Source organism: Chiroxiphia lanceolata, chromosome 2 (assembly GCF_009829145.1).
Source record: "Chiroxiphia lanceolata isolate bChiLan1 chromosome 2, bChiLan1.pri, whole genome shotgun sequence".
Classification (NCBI taxonomy): domain Eukaryota; kingdom Metazoa; phylum Chordata; class Aves; order Passeriformes; family Pipridae; genus Chiroxiphia; species Chiroxiphia lanceolata.
Genome location: NC_045638.1, coordinates 51,451,565 through 51,466,279, shown reverse-complemented (window position 1 = coordinate 51,466,279; position 14,715 = coordinate 51,451,565). Strand labels below are relative to the sequence as shown.

The 14,715-nt window shown below is 38.6% G+C and overlaps 1 protein-coding gene across 12 annotated transcripts in view; it reads left to right on the top strand.

The window, feature by feature from the left end:
• The window catches only part of LMO7 (LIM domain 7), a 131,446-nt gene that overhangs the window by 36,604 nt on the left and 80,127 nt on the right, over window positions 1-14,715 (top strand). For all 12 annotated transcript variants that reach the window (XM_032678242.1, XM_032678239.1, XM_032678246.1 and 9 more), the window contains exon 3: window positions 2,500-2,569. In XM_032678242.1, the coding sequence (XP_032534133.1) occupies window positions 2,500-2,569 (70 nt within the window). The remainder of the gene's footprint in view (window positions 1-2,499; window positions 2,570-14,715) is intronic.

The window sequence follows — 14,715 nt, the reverse complement described above, 5'->3', positions numbered from 1 at the left end:
GGTCTCATCCACATATCTGTAATTGGTTTTGTACTTACTGGAATAAGTTTCCAGGACTGGAAGTGGTGCTAGTCTCTTAGTATTTTAAGGAACAGCAGGTGTAAATGTCATTAGAACACCAGTGCAAGAGAAATCTCGTTAGAGAACTACCTGGGATGCTAGAAAAAAATACCACAAATCTCAGAGCCCCTCTAAAATCAGTTCAGCCAATCTAACGTTCAGAAAATATTTACAAAGGTTCAGTTCTCTGAGCTTTTTTTCCTATATATCATTTTTTCCTTCTGTGAATGTTACTGTGTTTTCTGTCCCTGCCTTTATTTTTCTTTGGGCCCTTTACCCATCCTGGCACATCTTGCAGGTTGCTTCTGAAGTTATCTTGTGATATGGGGAGTTGATTAATTTTCAGTAATATTGTAGAGGTGGATGCTGTATTTTCGTTACTTACATAATTAAACATTAATGAGTGTGACTGTGGTAATAAAAATAGTTAATCCTTTTAATAAGAAGGTATTTCTTCAGTTATGTGTTTAGTGGGATTTGTATATTGTATTCAGATGTTAACTTTAAAATAATGTGTTTAGGAATTAGAAACTGATACATCCTAATCCTTTGATATCTTCATTGTTGACACTTATTTGGCAAAAGAATGTGAGCCTCCATGTGCCAAATGCAAATCAGTTAAATTTATCTGTAATTAATAGTAAAGCAAGAAAAACATCCTGCAATTTCTTTGGCCAAGCAGCTTGCCTTAGGAGGCACACAACTTTCTTTAAAGCAAGATGCCTCATTATGATTCTGCTAAATAATATAGTTATTCTCCTGTTAAATTCTCCTGATAATTTTAAATTTGACATACTCAAAGTACAAAGAAGAGTGATTTTCATAGAAATTCTGTGGAAACAGAAAAGAGCAGATGGCAAAAGCTTTCAGATGTCCAATTTTCACTAAAGATAATATAGTGCAAGATCTTAAATAGTTGAGACAAACTAGGAATTATGTTGCCCATTTCCTTGGTTCACCTGTGGCATGGCTAATTTAGTGTCCATGGATATACTGTCTCTGGAGATTGTATGTTTGACTTAAGCTATAGCAGATAAGACCTACACTTACACTACATATCCCTATAGCAGTTCAGTTGGTTTGTTTGGCCTAATCAATGACCAAGTGCACGTGTTGACAAAATAAAGGCCTTTTACATTTTACTAGATCTCATGTGCATATATTAGAGAAAGAAATTCACTAAAGTTTTTCTGATCACATGCTACTTCATGTTCTTCAGTAAAATAAATAAAAATTATGCATTTGGAAGATAAAAAGATAAAAAAGGGAAGGAACTCAAACTTTTTTTTTTTAATTCCATCCCAACAGATCATTTTTTTTTTTTTTGAAAAGTCATCAAGTGTATTTTGATTACTAAGTAACTTGGTGTGATTGAAAAGTCTCAGGACCTGCAGACTTTTTTTTTTTCTGTAGGTACGTAAGAAATGTATCCTCCACTTCAATGTGTAGGGGTAAACTGTTCTTTGTGTTATTTTCCAATTACCTTGGATGCTTGAGATGAAAAATACTTTTTCCCCACATGAAATTTTAAACTCCAGGTCTTGTGTCTGCATTGCTGTGGGTGATCACAAAACCTTGCTAATGCTTTGTGTTGGGTGAAGGGTCTGGCCAGACAAGCAGGGACAAGAGGGAGCAAGTAAAAAATCCTCAAAGGCAGATGAAGTCTGCAGAGTGTCCTGAGGTCTCTGTTCTCTACTGACCCTGTAGTCTCTTAGTTTGGTGAACCACAATACTTCCCTATCTCTGTGACTGAAAACCTGGATAAAAAGGTGTAAGGAATCCTGTGCCTCATCCTCACTGCAGGACAAGGTATGAATTTGGGCTTGTGTATTCAACACTGGTGTGTTAGTCTGTCCTATCTTCTCAGTTTAATTATGAATTTTATATAACGAGTGATATCAGCTGCAATTGCTTCTGACTGAGACTGAAAATTACTTGTGCATGTAAATTATATGTGCCAAAAATGATTGTTGCACACAGCATACTGGACTTGGTAGCATTATGAAAACTGAGTTTCTTTCTCGCCCTCACAGGAATATTAGTGCTTTCACACTGAACTCTGAGAAGCAACATTCTGATACATTTTTGACATCTGCGTCAGAACCTTTATGTGAAGAAAATCTTTAAATAGGAAATTTGAGTCTGATTAACATCACCACTCATGTAGTAGAAACATAGATCTGTTTCTGCCTACGCCTACCCAGGCATCTTCTTTTCTTCTTTCTCAGTTTGCCATTCTGAGAAATCACTTTGTGTGTGCGTATGCAACTTGTCTCATTTTCCCCTCTAAAGTCTGTTGCTTGTCACTTCTTGGGAGTGTTAATAGGTTCAGATCTAATTCATTCAAGTCAAGTTAGGACCATATGCAAAGTATTTCTTACTAAGCATTGATGCTCATGCATGATTATGTAACATAAAATCATTACTTTTTTTTTTTAGTTTGATTAACAAGATCAAACCTGGCATCGTTAAGAAGATCAATCGTCTGTCAACTCCAATTGCTGGCTTGGTAAGTAATGACATCAAATCTAATATCTGGGGTATGACACCAAGTGCTCTTTGTTTTTTAAGGAGCACTCTTGCTTACTGTTCTTACGTAAGAGAGAGAGAGGTTTTTTTTACTTAAGATTTTTATCTTGAGATGAAAACCTACAAAGTTTTCAAAATTAGTTCCATTTTCATTTTTTTGTTTAAAATTGTACCATTCATACGTTGTCTTAAATCACAGAGGTTGCCTAATCTATGATTCAGATCTGTAAATTCAGTCATCCTGTCACTGTGTGAAGCTTCATCAGCCCCAGATGTATCAAGCACTGGCTTCTGTGCACGAACCTCTGTGGCATTATTTCTCTCCATTTAAAGGCCACCATCCTATCTTATATTCACAAGCCATCAGATGTCCCTTTCACAGGGAGTGGGTAGAATAGGAAATGTTCTGTGTAGTTAGAGTATTTTTAGAACCTGTTTCACTCCACCCACAGCAAAGCTTCAGTTGCATTAAAATAACTCTGATGCAAAGATCTCTCTTCAGGCTTCAGTTGAGGTATTTGCCAATGTTTTGGCTGTAAATCACATTTTTGGGGGGAGGGGGCAAGATGTATATAGTAATTTTCACAGGAAGTTTAAAAGATTTTTCTCTTTGCTGTTTAGAAAATTTGCTACCCAGGGGCTGTAGGATAAGTCTTGTAGCCATTTAGCATCAGAAACCCTTTCGTGGGTAGGCAAGTTCTTTCTTCATAATTTTTTTCACTATGAAAACCTTGTTGGATATTCATGTCACTAGAGTCTAGACTATTTAGTCCTGTCACAAGAACAATTGGTCCCATATTAAAAGATCTGAGGTGAACAGGGACATATGCTTGATTCCTGTAACAAATTGAAGATCCCACCTTATGATGAACATGCAATCTCAATGTTACCTGATTTCTTAGTAGGAATAGAATGCCAAGCTTCTCTAGCTACTTTTATTTATATGTTTTAGTGTGATGAGCCAACAAAACATTGGCTTTTGCTGCTCAGCCATGTAGCTCATTGGAGAATAAGTGTAGTTAACTTGGCTGGAGGTTATAAGCTTGGGCTAAATTGCCATATATTATTGCACAAGCTGAGAATGTGCATTTCCACATCAAATGAATGTAGACAGTATTAGTTGCCTTTGTCCCAGAAAAAACTCAGGTATTAGGCTTGCAAATAAGACTGCTGCACATTCTTTTCTTTTGAGGCATACAAAAAAGAATTCAAATGAAACCAAAATAATTCTGTGGAGGACACCACGGTTATTTGATCAGCAGTTTGATTGCCTAAATGGCTTCTGAAGTAGCCAGTAGATTCAAACCACAAAACCATAGGCTAGATTTTATTTTTGTGGTGATTTAAGTGTTGTCTTCAATCATAACTGTAAGAACTCTTGTTTTTATATGCATGGTTTTTTGTTTATTTCTAGATGCAAAAAAGTGGAGTATTCATTTGGTGTGTAGTTTATATCTTACTTGTAGTGTATTATTGTTTCAAGTTGTTTCTAGTTATTACAAGTCTTCAAAAATAAAGCAAAGGGGAGGAAAGGTGAATGATTCTTGTAAATCAAGATCACCCAGTGTTATTGTTGAAATATGACTTAAACCTAGTAATTGAGAGAGCTGATGTTTTGTGTTAACCTGTAGAAAAGGTTTTACATAAATATTTCAGTTGCAGGAGATGATGATTATGAGGGCCATATTGGGGTGGGTTCAGAAGATTGTGCTTATGGTGGCAGTAGTGGGAGTCTGGTTTTCCAGACTTGAGAGGGGACCTACTCAGTTATACCAGCTTTGAAGAGTCCAGCTTTCATACTGGCATATAAAACTCAAACTAAAAAATATGGGAGTTTTCACTTAAAAAAGCAGATATTGATACCTGACAGGCTCAGGATACTGTGGTTAACGAACCATAGAATTTAGAGATGGGAAGAGCTTACTAGGGAGGCTGTAGGCTTGCTTCCTGTGTTCTGGAAATGCTTTCATTGCTTGTAGGTTGCTTCTCCTGCAAATCTGCCTTTTCTTTTTTTTTTTTTAATCCAGTTGGAAACTTTAACATCAAGAGACAGCAGGATTTTTCTTGTAAAGCATAAAGAGATGCTGCAACTTTTAATTTGGGTCCTGGAAATACTGTAATCTGAATATCTTCTGATCATGTTCTTTCTACAGCTTCTTCATGGTCCTTCCTCTAGACTCATGTCCCAAAGTCCATTTCCAAAATATTTTACTCATTAATCACTGGGCAATTAGCATCCGTTTCTCTCTTGACTTTCCTGATTAAAAGGAAACAGACCCCCTGTGTTCTTGACAGTTTTGTGGCAGTCTGATTATCAGAAGGAAACAAATGCTTTGAAAGACATCTTGTTTCTCTTCCCGCTTCTCCCCCTCATTCCCTTTTGTTTTTCTTTCCCAGGAATTTCTTCAGTTTTGGTTTTGTTCCCTATGGAGTTAATATATTTTACTTCCATATAAGTATGTCATTTAAGCATTGTGTACACTTCAACTGCTTGACAGGTTTTTTTCAGCGGTACAGAAATACAGTATTGAATAGATGTCTTTGGTTGAATCTCCAGAAGGATTTCATTATATTTTTTATTTGATTTCATGGTTATTTTGAAAACAAATTGTCTGAGTTAAATAGTAAGTGAAAGCCTATAGGAATAATGAAACTTTCAGTTTTGTATGGAATATTGTGTGCTATACCTTTTTTTTTTTAATTAAGTTAGGATGAGGTGCTGCTTTTAATGAAGGAAATGCATTATTGATTTTTTTATGTCATATTTACTTTTATGACACCTTACTTATCATAAAATCCAATAGGGGCTTTATGTTAGCAGGATTGCCTCAATTCCAAGCACATTTTAGAAAACTGAAAGTCTTAGCTTTTGTCTCTAGTTTGATTATACTGCTGCCTAGTGATTTTTCAGGTGTGAATTGCAGTGGTTCAGATATAATTATGATGGAATGGAAAAATAAATACATGTGTTTTGATGATTAAATACTCAAATGAAACTTGGCATTCAGTTAACAAAAAATGCTTAGTTGGTACCAGAAAAGTTTAAAAAATTGATTAAACTTCTCCCCAGTTTGGTATGGCGTGGGAAATCTGGGCTGTAGCTTGTGTGTGAGGGTTTGTAAGAACGCTTTGGGAAGGAGAGTTGGATCTAGGCACAGCTTCATACCCAGCTGGTAACTTGTTGGTGCAGTCCCTTCTGAGGCATGTGCCTTGCATGGTTTGGGTGAGATCTAGCCATCATCTTAGCTGTGTTTGCCTATTCATTTTTGTTCCAGTTTGGAAAACTGAACTGCTGGGGGTAAGGCAAGTCCCAGAGCAGTTGCAGGGAAGCGATGGTCAAAGATGGGTGACCGAGGAAATGTCCCTGCATCTCTTATGGTGGTTTCCTGGACAGTGAGGTGTGCCATCTGCAGGGTGCAAAGGAGCAACTCTAGCAGTAGTTGTAGAAAGTTGCCACTTGCAGCAGGTTGATTCTTAACAGCATATGGCAGATTTTGGAGACAATGATGTTCCCGTAGGTGTCCTGAAGGGATTTAATTGGGAGGTTACTGTTGGTTTGTTCGCTTTAATTTTGGTAATTTTTTAAAAATGCCATGTAAAACCTTTGCACTACAGTAGTTCGCGAAGCCTAGCTGTGACAGGCTAGGAAAATTAAAATTTAGTTTCTGATTATGTTTCAAACTGTCTAAAATACACAACTTGTATAAAGAGCAATACATATATTTTCCCTAGTACAGCAGAGAGACAAGCAAAGTTGTACAGAGTAGCAGTTCCTCAAGCCCTCGGGCATTTCCAGGGGATATGGGAAGGGTAACAGAAAGGTCAGAGGACTGTGGTAACTGAGATTTCATTATGAATGGTAGAAAAAGTGCAATCTGCAATTACTTAAAAATCCACTTTTCCTGGTCCATACATGTGTGAAACAGATATTCTTAAAGAAACCTACTCAAATTGATAATCCTTTCTGTGTTCAGATCCTGCAAAATGATTTTGCTTAGAGTTCTTGGGGAGTAGGGGTGGTGGGAATAAAATGAATGCTTAACAAAAGCAAACACAAAGGAAAAATGTTTTCTCAAAATATACTGAGTTTTCAGTTTGACTCCCAGCATGTAAGATGGTTTGAATACAATCACATGAGGGGGAGGACTTCGTGGTTTGACAACATACTTTCCAACAAGGTTCTGCTGAGCATTTTCAGAGGTGCATCTCTGGCAGCAGCGCCATTGTTCCCCAGAAGCCTCCTGTTTCGAACTCAGTTGGCTGAACCCAAAGAATCATAAACTAGAATGAAAGTCACAAGACATCATGAGACAGTGAGAAGATGAATGAGTTATGTATAGTTTATGCAAGCTCAACATATCTGTCAGAATAACACATTGCTCATTACTCGTGAGGAATAAGTATACGCTCTTCAGCATGGCAGTTCTAGTTAAAATACATTTCCAACTGAGACCAGGTGGTAAAGCAAAGTCAGAGGTAAGACTCAGTATGTCTTTTGGAGAGGGGCAGTGAGTGGAAATCTTGCTGCCTTGCAATATACCAATTTGGTCTTCTAAGACCATCTATCTTTGCTTGCAGCTCCTGTGAGTAAGGTGGAAGTACTATGCTTTGCACTGTGGTTGGGAAGCCTTTCCTCACATCAGAGACATGAGGGCTGTGATCATAAGACAGGGCAGAATAGAATGCTGTTGGGTTTTCAGAATTGTAAATGAAATGTCATTAGCACTTTTGTTTCAAGTTGGTCCATGATTTTAAACAAGTCAATGTTGCCAATTTGGACTGTCTCAGTGTGAGTGCTGGATGAATATCAGCACAAAATTTTATCTTCATAAAGTTCTTCAGCTTTGGCAGAAGAGGTTTTTTGTGAATTTTTGTTTCCCTTTCACACAAGAGAATAATATTGCACATCTCTAGGCAGTCCCAGGTTTGAACATGTTTATCTGAAATACTGTAGTGTGGGATTTTTTTTCTAGTGGGGAGTTAGGGTTCCTTTAGGGTGAAGAGTGTCTTGATGGTTTTCCATGCATGTTTTATCAAGCATTTATTTTCCTGGTTCAACAGGAAACTTATCCTTCTGACAACTTCTACTCAAACATCATTGCTTCTCTTTAATGCAATGTGATATAACACCACGGCATCCTATAATGTGCTTATTTAATGTATCAGAAGGTATTAATACCACTTGTACTAAGAGAAAAACTTTCAACACTGTTACTTAGATCAGTGGCTTGTAGCTTCTGAACAAGGGAAGTAGAGAATGATAAAGGTAAGAGGAGAGCCATATGAAAGAAAGCTATACTAAAATGAAAGGGGAGATAAAGAAAGGGGTGGAGAACATTAAAAAAATAAAAGTTTCTGTGCCTTTGTGCCTAACACTTTGCAAACTGTGGAACCACCCTGGTACTTCCTTATCTCTTGTCATCAGGGAGAGCTGGCCAAAATTTTCTTTTCTGTGGGAAAATGTTCTTGACAGGGTGGTGGTGGTAGGGGTTTTTTTTAAAATTTCTTTTTTTTCCATTTCTTTTTTTTTTCTTGTGTTGCAGGAGAATGGTATGCAGATGATATTTTGACTTTATTATAGGATGCTTTCAAAACAATTTTTCTCATAAAGTCCACACTTGCATAGCTTACTTCAGTTGTATGTTTTATTTAGGACTTAGATACAAAGTTCCTTCTCTGGAGTACTTAGAGTCAAATTGATTGTGTTTTCCACTTAAATTTAAAAAATCTGATGGTATATGAGATGCTTTACTTTGATTTAAAATTAATTCCCTTTTTTTCAAAGCACCTCTATTTCCAAAGTTCATTCCTTTATGCTAAATATCCTCACTATTTTCTGTTGCTGTTCACCTCCTTATCTTTAATATAGCCTTTATATTGGTCCATGCTTTCTGTCTTCTTGCATTATATATATATTTAAAATAATTATTTTCTAATCTTAAACTCTTGCTCTGTGAATTTGACTAATATGGGCTACATTAGTAATATTAATAGTAGCTTGTCTGGTATGAGAAATTGAGTATAAGAAAACTTCTCCTCCTTTCCGTTCCTCATGAAAAATGAGGAATGGCAAATACACAAATACATGGACTAAGTTACATAAAAGCTGCTGCTGTTTGTTTTGCTTCACTACCAAACACCAAAAAATATGGACTTAAACCTTCTGGTTGTGCAGCAACTAACAGTGTCCAAAAAGGCTCATAAGAAATAGCCTCATAAATTTTGGTCATGATCAAACTAATGAGCTGATAAGCATTTGATGTGCTCTGTTTGTTTATCCAACTTTTTTTTTTTGGCAGTGATGAGAGAGTAATACTGAATGATGTGGAGCGCTGCTATTTCTTCTGAAAGTTTAAGTCACCTTTCTGGAGAGTAACAGAACACATAACAGCTAATGCAGTGGCTTTGGGCTCTGCCTTGAGTCCTGTCTCCATTGCCCTCTCCTGTGGCTGACCTGGGTCATGGGATTTTGATTTGTCAGTGGCCTGTACATTCAGAAGTACAGCGTGAGTGCATATGCAGCCCCACTGCTAAGAGTGAAGCTGCATTTCATTTTCACCTGGAAGCTGATTAGTCTGGTATTGCCTTTCATAAGGCAAGGCACAAGATGATATATGTATTTTTCTGAAAAGTTGGTAATTTCAACGTGTAAACAAAAATACAGAAGCATCATTGCCTGTTTTCTGGATGAGTATGCTGAGCAAGTTTTTGAGGATTTCAGAAAGACAAGTATTACTTGGCATAATCCTTACTTACATGAGGGGAAATCCTTGTTTTGCAAGAGCAGTTGGTGTTTCTCATGACTGAACTTCAGTATGCCTAAAACTAAGAGGAAGAGAGAGAAAGTGAAAGGGGATATGGTCTGACCAAACTCCTGCCCTGCATCAAACATGCTCTCCTTTGTAAGACAGTCTATATGTTTAATGCAGGCTCAGGAGCACTTTGGATGCCAGAAATGAGGCCAGGTTCCTTTTTTATAGTAGTAGTTCTTGTTCAATATCCTTCTAATGCTACAGGTAACAAAACTTCTCAAGACAGTTATTTTTTTTTTCTTGTGGGATGCAAGAGATTTGCAGGAAAAGGGAAACATTGTACTCATTTTTGAAAAGGGTAGAAAGGAGGACCCTGGGAACTTTCAATCTGTCAGTCTCATCTCTGTGCCTGGGACGATCATGGAACAGATCCTCCTGGAAGCTCTGCTAAGGCACATGGAGGACAGGGAAGTGACACAGGACAGCTGGCACAGCTTCACCAACGGCAAGTCCTCCCTGACCAACCTATTGGCCTTCTGTGATGGAGTGACCACATCAGTGGACAAGGGAAGGGCTACAAATGTCATTTATCTGGACTTCCGTTTACTTCTCTAAAGCCTTTGACACGGTCCCCCACAACATCCTTCTCTCTTAATTGGAGAGAGATGCATTTCATGAGTGGACTATTTGGTGGATAAGGAATTGGTTGGATAGTTGCACAGAGAGTGTAGTGGTCAGTAGCTCATGTCCAGATGGGGATTGGTGACAAGTAATGTCCCTTAGAGGTTCTTATTTGAACCAGAACTGTTTAATGTCTTCATCAATGACACAGACAAAGGGATCAAGTGCAACCTCGGCAAGTTTGCAGATGACACGAAGCTGAGTGTTGCAGTTGACACACCTGAGGGACAGGATGCCATCCAGAGGGACCTGGACAAGGTTGAGAAGTGGACCCATGGGAACCTCATGAGTTTTAATAAGACCAAGTGCAAGATGCTGGACTTAAGTTGGTGCAACTTCACAGTATCAATACAGGATAAGAAATGAAGTGATTGAGAACAGCCCTGCCAAGGAAGTCTTGGACATACGGATTAATGAAAGGCTGGATGTGATCCGGCAATGTGTGCTTGCCCAGAAAGCCATTCATGTCCTGGGCTGCATCAGAAGTGTGACCAGCAGGACAAGGCAGGTGATTGTCTCCCTCTGCTCTTGTGAGACCCCACCTGGAGTACTGCATCCAGCTCTGGGGTCCTCAGCACCATAAGAACGTTGACTTGTTGGAGCAGGTCCAGGGGAGGGCCATGAAAACGATCATAGACTGGAACACCTATCCTTTGAAGACAGGCTGAGAGAGTTGAAGTTACTTAGCCTGGGAAGAGAAGGCTCTGGGTTTCAATATTTAAAGAGTGCTTATAAGAAAGACATGGACAAACTTTTCAGCAGGACCTGTTGTGGTAAGGTCCTTACAAGGGGTAATGGTTTTAAACAAAAACAGTATAGGTTTAGACTAGCTATAAGGAAGATTACTATATTACCATGAGGGTGTTGAGACACTGGAACAGGTTTCCCAGACAAGTGGTGGATCCCTCATCCCTGGGAACACTCAAGGTGAAGTTGGATAGGCCTCTGAGCAACCTGATCTAGTTGAAGATGTCCCTATTCACTGCAGGAGGGTTGGACTAGATTGTGTTTAAGGTCCCTTCCAACCCAAACTATTCTATGATCCTATGCTATTAGTCTGAGAAAATATTTTTTCACCTGGGAATTGACACAGTATGGTATTTCAAATGTAGCCATCAAAGTATTAAGTTTCTCACTCAATGAATTTTAGTAAGATTAGTGCTACAAAAAATTCAATTGGAAATTAGTATCTGTGTTTCCACTGGCAACTGAAACTTTTGAATTTTACTTCAAACTCCTAAGCAGATATTTCTACAAGTTTGGGAACATGATGGACACTTTAACTGTGGTATGAAGCATTTTAGAAACCTGACTGTTTTGCTTAAGAAATTAAGAAAAGTCTTGCATCTTATATAAGAAGTTTTTAATGTGTCAGATCTTGGAGTACTTCACAAAGAGCTATTTACCATTGTTTCTGTTCTATACCTAAAGACAGTAGAGTGTGGTTAGTGGGAGTTTTAGTGGCTTTCCTGAGGTTAATCATCAAGTCAGAGTAGGATAGGTGACTCTCAGTCCAGTTCTTTCATAGATTACAGTGTGAACAAAAAAAAAAAAAAAAACAAACCAAAAAAAAGGAAAATTAGCAAATGTCATGAGTAATGCAAGGCCTGATAGGAATGTATGTCAAACTATAAATCACTTCTGGTACTCTTTTTGCTGTCTCATGGGAAAGAGGAATGTGGCTTGTATAGAAATACTTCTGTTAGACAATTAAGAAAGAAGAGTTGTGTGCTGGAAAGGAAGTATGGTTATTAATAGTTAGAGATGACATTGTTCTGTATGTTTCAATGCCTGATAGTGGGAGTATGTAATCTGGGCAGCGGTTTGCTGATGTTTTGTGCCCTTCTGCTTGAAAACATATGGTACATTTCAGCCTTGGTTCTGAATTTCCTTTAATTGTTTTCTGTTGCTGCCTAAACACTTTGAAATGTAGGGTGTGGGGAAAGAGAAGGTTGATGTAAACTCTTTGTGACATTTTTAGTAGCTGCTCAAGACATCGATTAGGGAGAATGAAACCCAGACTCAGGGTTGAACTTGACAGATTTTAGGTGAGTGATGATGAAGTGAAATGTATCTAGAAGACATTAGTAGGGAGAAATTGTATGGGCGCGGACACCAAGAAATGGTGGTTCATCTACACACCCTGGCCTCTTGTCAGGGGACAGCTGATCTCTGTGAATCAAAAGCAGTATTTTGGGATGCTTTAAATGAGATGAAGTCTTCCGAACTGCTGCTTACAGTGTTTTACTGAGATGATATGTCAAAATCCTAATTAATTAATTAATTTTAAAAAATCTTGTCAACTAACTGTAAAATAATGATTAGCAGCGACAACTTTCTAATATGGAAAATTTTTATCCCTCCTCCTGCTCTAAAGCAAAGCTCTGAAAAAGTATGACCCTTTTTGACTCAGCTTGCCAGCAGTTACCAAAATACATAACTATGGTTGCCAAATAAACTGCAAATAATTTCCATTTATCAACTCAATCAGCTGTAGTCTGTGGTATGCTCTGTCATTGGTGTGCTATTTTTATTTTCTTAAGTAACTGATGACTGTTTCTGTGTTTGTAAAGAAACATTCCTTCCGAACTGGAAAAAAGAAGTCAACCACGTAGAAAAAGTACACACCTTAACTCATACGTGTGACATTCATAATCTGATTTCTCCTGCCTTTGCCACGGAAGTGCAGATTTGAGATTTCTGCGGCACTCAGTGTTTATTTGTGTTAAGTCTTCGTAAACTGGACACTAGAGTACGTTCACACACCCCCCCCCCGCTTGTCAGATATTTATCAGTGTGCAGTGCTTAAAATTCATGGCAGTTTTCAAAGAAATATATGTTAATTGCAGCAGTGATAACTTTTTCTGTGTTATCAGTGGTGGAGCTGTACAGCTATGCTATTTACCCCTCTGTTTGGTACAGAATCCTCATACCACATTTTTTAACGCCTGTCTGAACACCTCCACACCCATGTGCCTGCTGAATCACCCTCCTCCAGTGATGTATGTGAAAGAACTATTAAGTACGATGCCAACACCAAATGCTGCCAAATGCAGGGTGCTGAGCTGCTGCTTTCTGCAGGGCAGAAAACTTGCTTTCTGCAGGTCATGAGGATGGAGAGGGACATGAGAAAACCTGGCACTGATGCAGGAGTTCAGGTGGGCTACAAGGCAGGTCATCTCCAAACCCATTTATTGATCTGGGATGCTGGGAAAGCTTCTCCACTGCATAGGATAACCCCATGTAGGGCAGCAAGCATTAAATACAGTACTAGGATGATACTCCCTTTAAGAAAAAAGATGTCTGGCTCTTGAAGGAAGCAAAGTTAGAAGAAACTTCCAAATTTCCTCCTGGGAAGACTGAAATACTAAATGATAGACTAGAAATCTGGGGCTACTAGAACTGAGGATCTGAGGCTCTGTTTCAAGCCCTGTGTATAGAGGGACTGAATTTCATCTATATCAAATTGTTAACCTCTGTGAGCAAAACAAAAAACGTATGGTATACAAATTAAAAAAAGGGGGTGGAGGAAGAAAGCAAACTCTGCCAAAATGTTGTGTTTCAAGAACAAGAAGTCTTTACTTTTATTACTCATTAGGCTTCAAGGGAGTTTCACCTTTAAGTGGATTACTGTCATTCCAGTTCTGTGTAGTAGGGCAACTTGGCGCTGGAGTATTTAACACTCTCCGCTTGCAAAGTCTGTTTTGTATAAACTGTTCGGGGTGTAAGGCACATCACTTGATTTTTTTCTGGTTTTTTTCCTTGACTTTGACTGGAATGTAACTAGCTGGTGGGAAAGCTAAGGCTTGTCTAAACAAGGAAGTAGCCCAGGATGCTTCTTCCACACTGGCTTTCCAAAGCTGTGCTTTCTTTACAGTAAGAATGCCTGCAAGTGGGTAAGCTCTATTAACTAGACATGTCTGCCAATGTTCTGCACTTTCGCCCTTCTCCATTGCAACTGAACTTATTTGGCAGTAGTGACATCCCAGAAACACACCTGTGGTTTACAACCTGATCACTCTCTTATCAATAAAAACTCACTTGGTACACATTGTTGCCTTAATATATGGCGGTAACGTCATAGTGAACGTTATGCTGTAACATGGTTAGAGATATGGGCCTGGGAGGGTTTTTGAGTCATTGAGGACAGTTGACCCTTTCTTGTGTAAAGCACCTCAAAAGCTGTCAATTCAAAAGTCCTGTTTAAAAAGAAAAACCAACAACCCACATTAATTTATATTGTGTGTTTTCCTTAATCCAGTTATTCCTGTTGCAAAGAGACTGTGGAACTCAGTGCTGCAAGAGGTTGCAGGTAATGAGGTGGGCTGGGCTGAGATGTCTTCTGCTGGCAAATACACATGGTGGTGGACAGTGCCAGGAGCTGAGTAACAAATTCTGGGGAAGATCCTTCAATATACACCTATGTCTTATAGAGGTCCATGCAACTGCAGTCATTGCAGATGGAATTGGGGTCTGGGGGACAGATGGACCTTTTTGTCCAAAACCAAAATGATTCTTTACCTAAGGCTGCTTCAAAATGTGGTTTCCGTAATGACTGAACCCTGAGACTCTCAAGTTGCAATGGAGGGGGAATGTGCCTCTTCCTAGCTGATCTACAGTTATTGATTCTTACATCACCAGGGTAACGGGAAAGTTCGTGCAAAAGTTTCATTCCTTCATTCTTGCAGCAGGA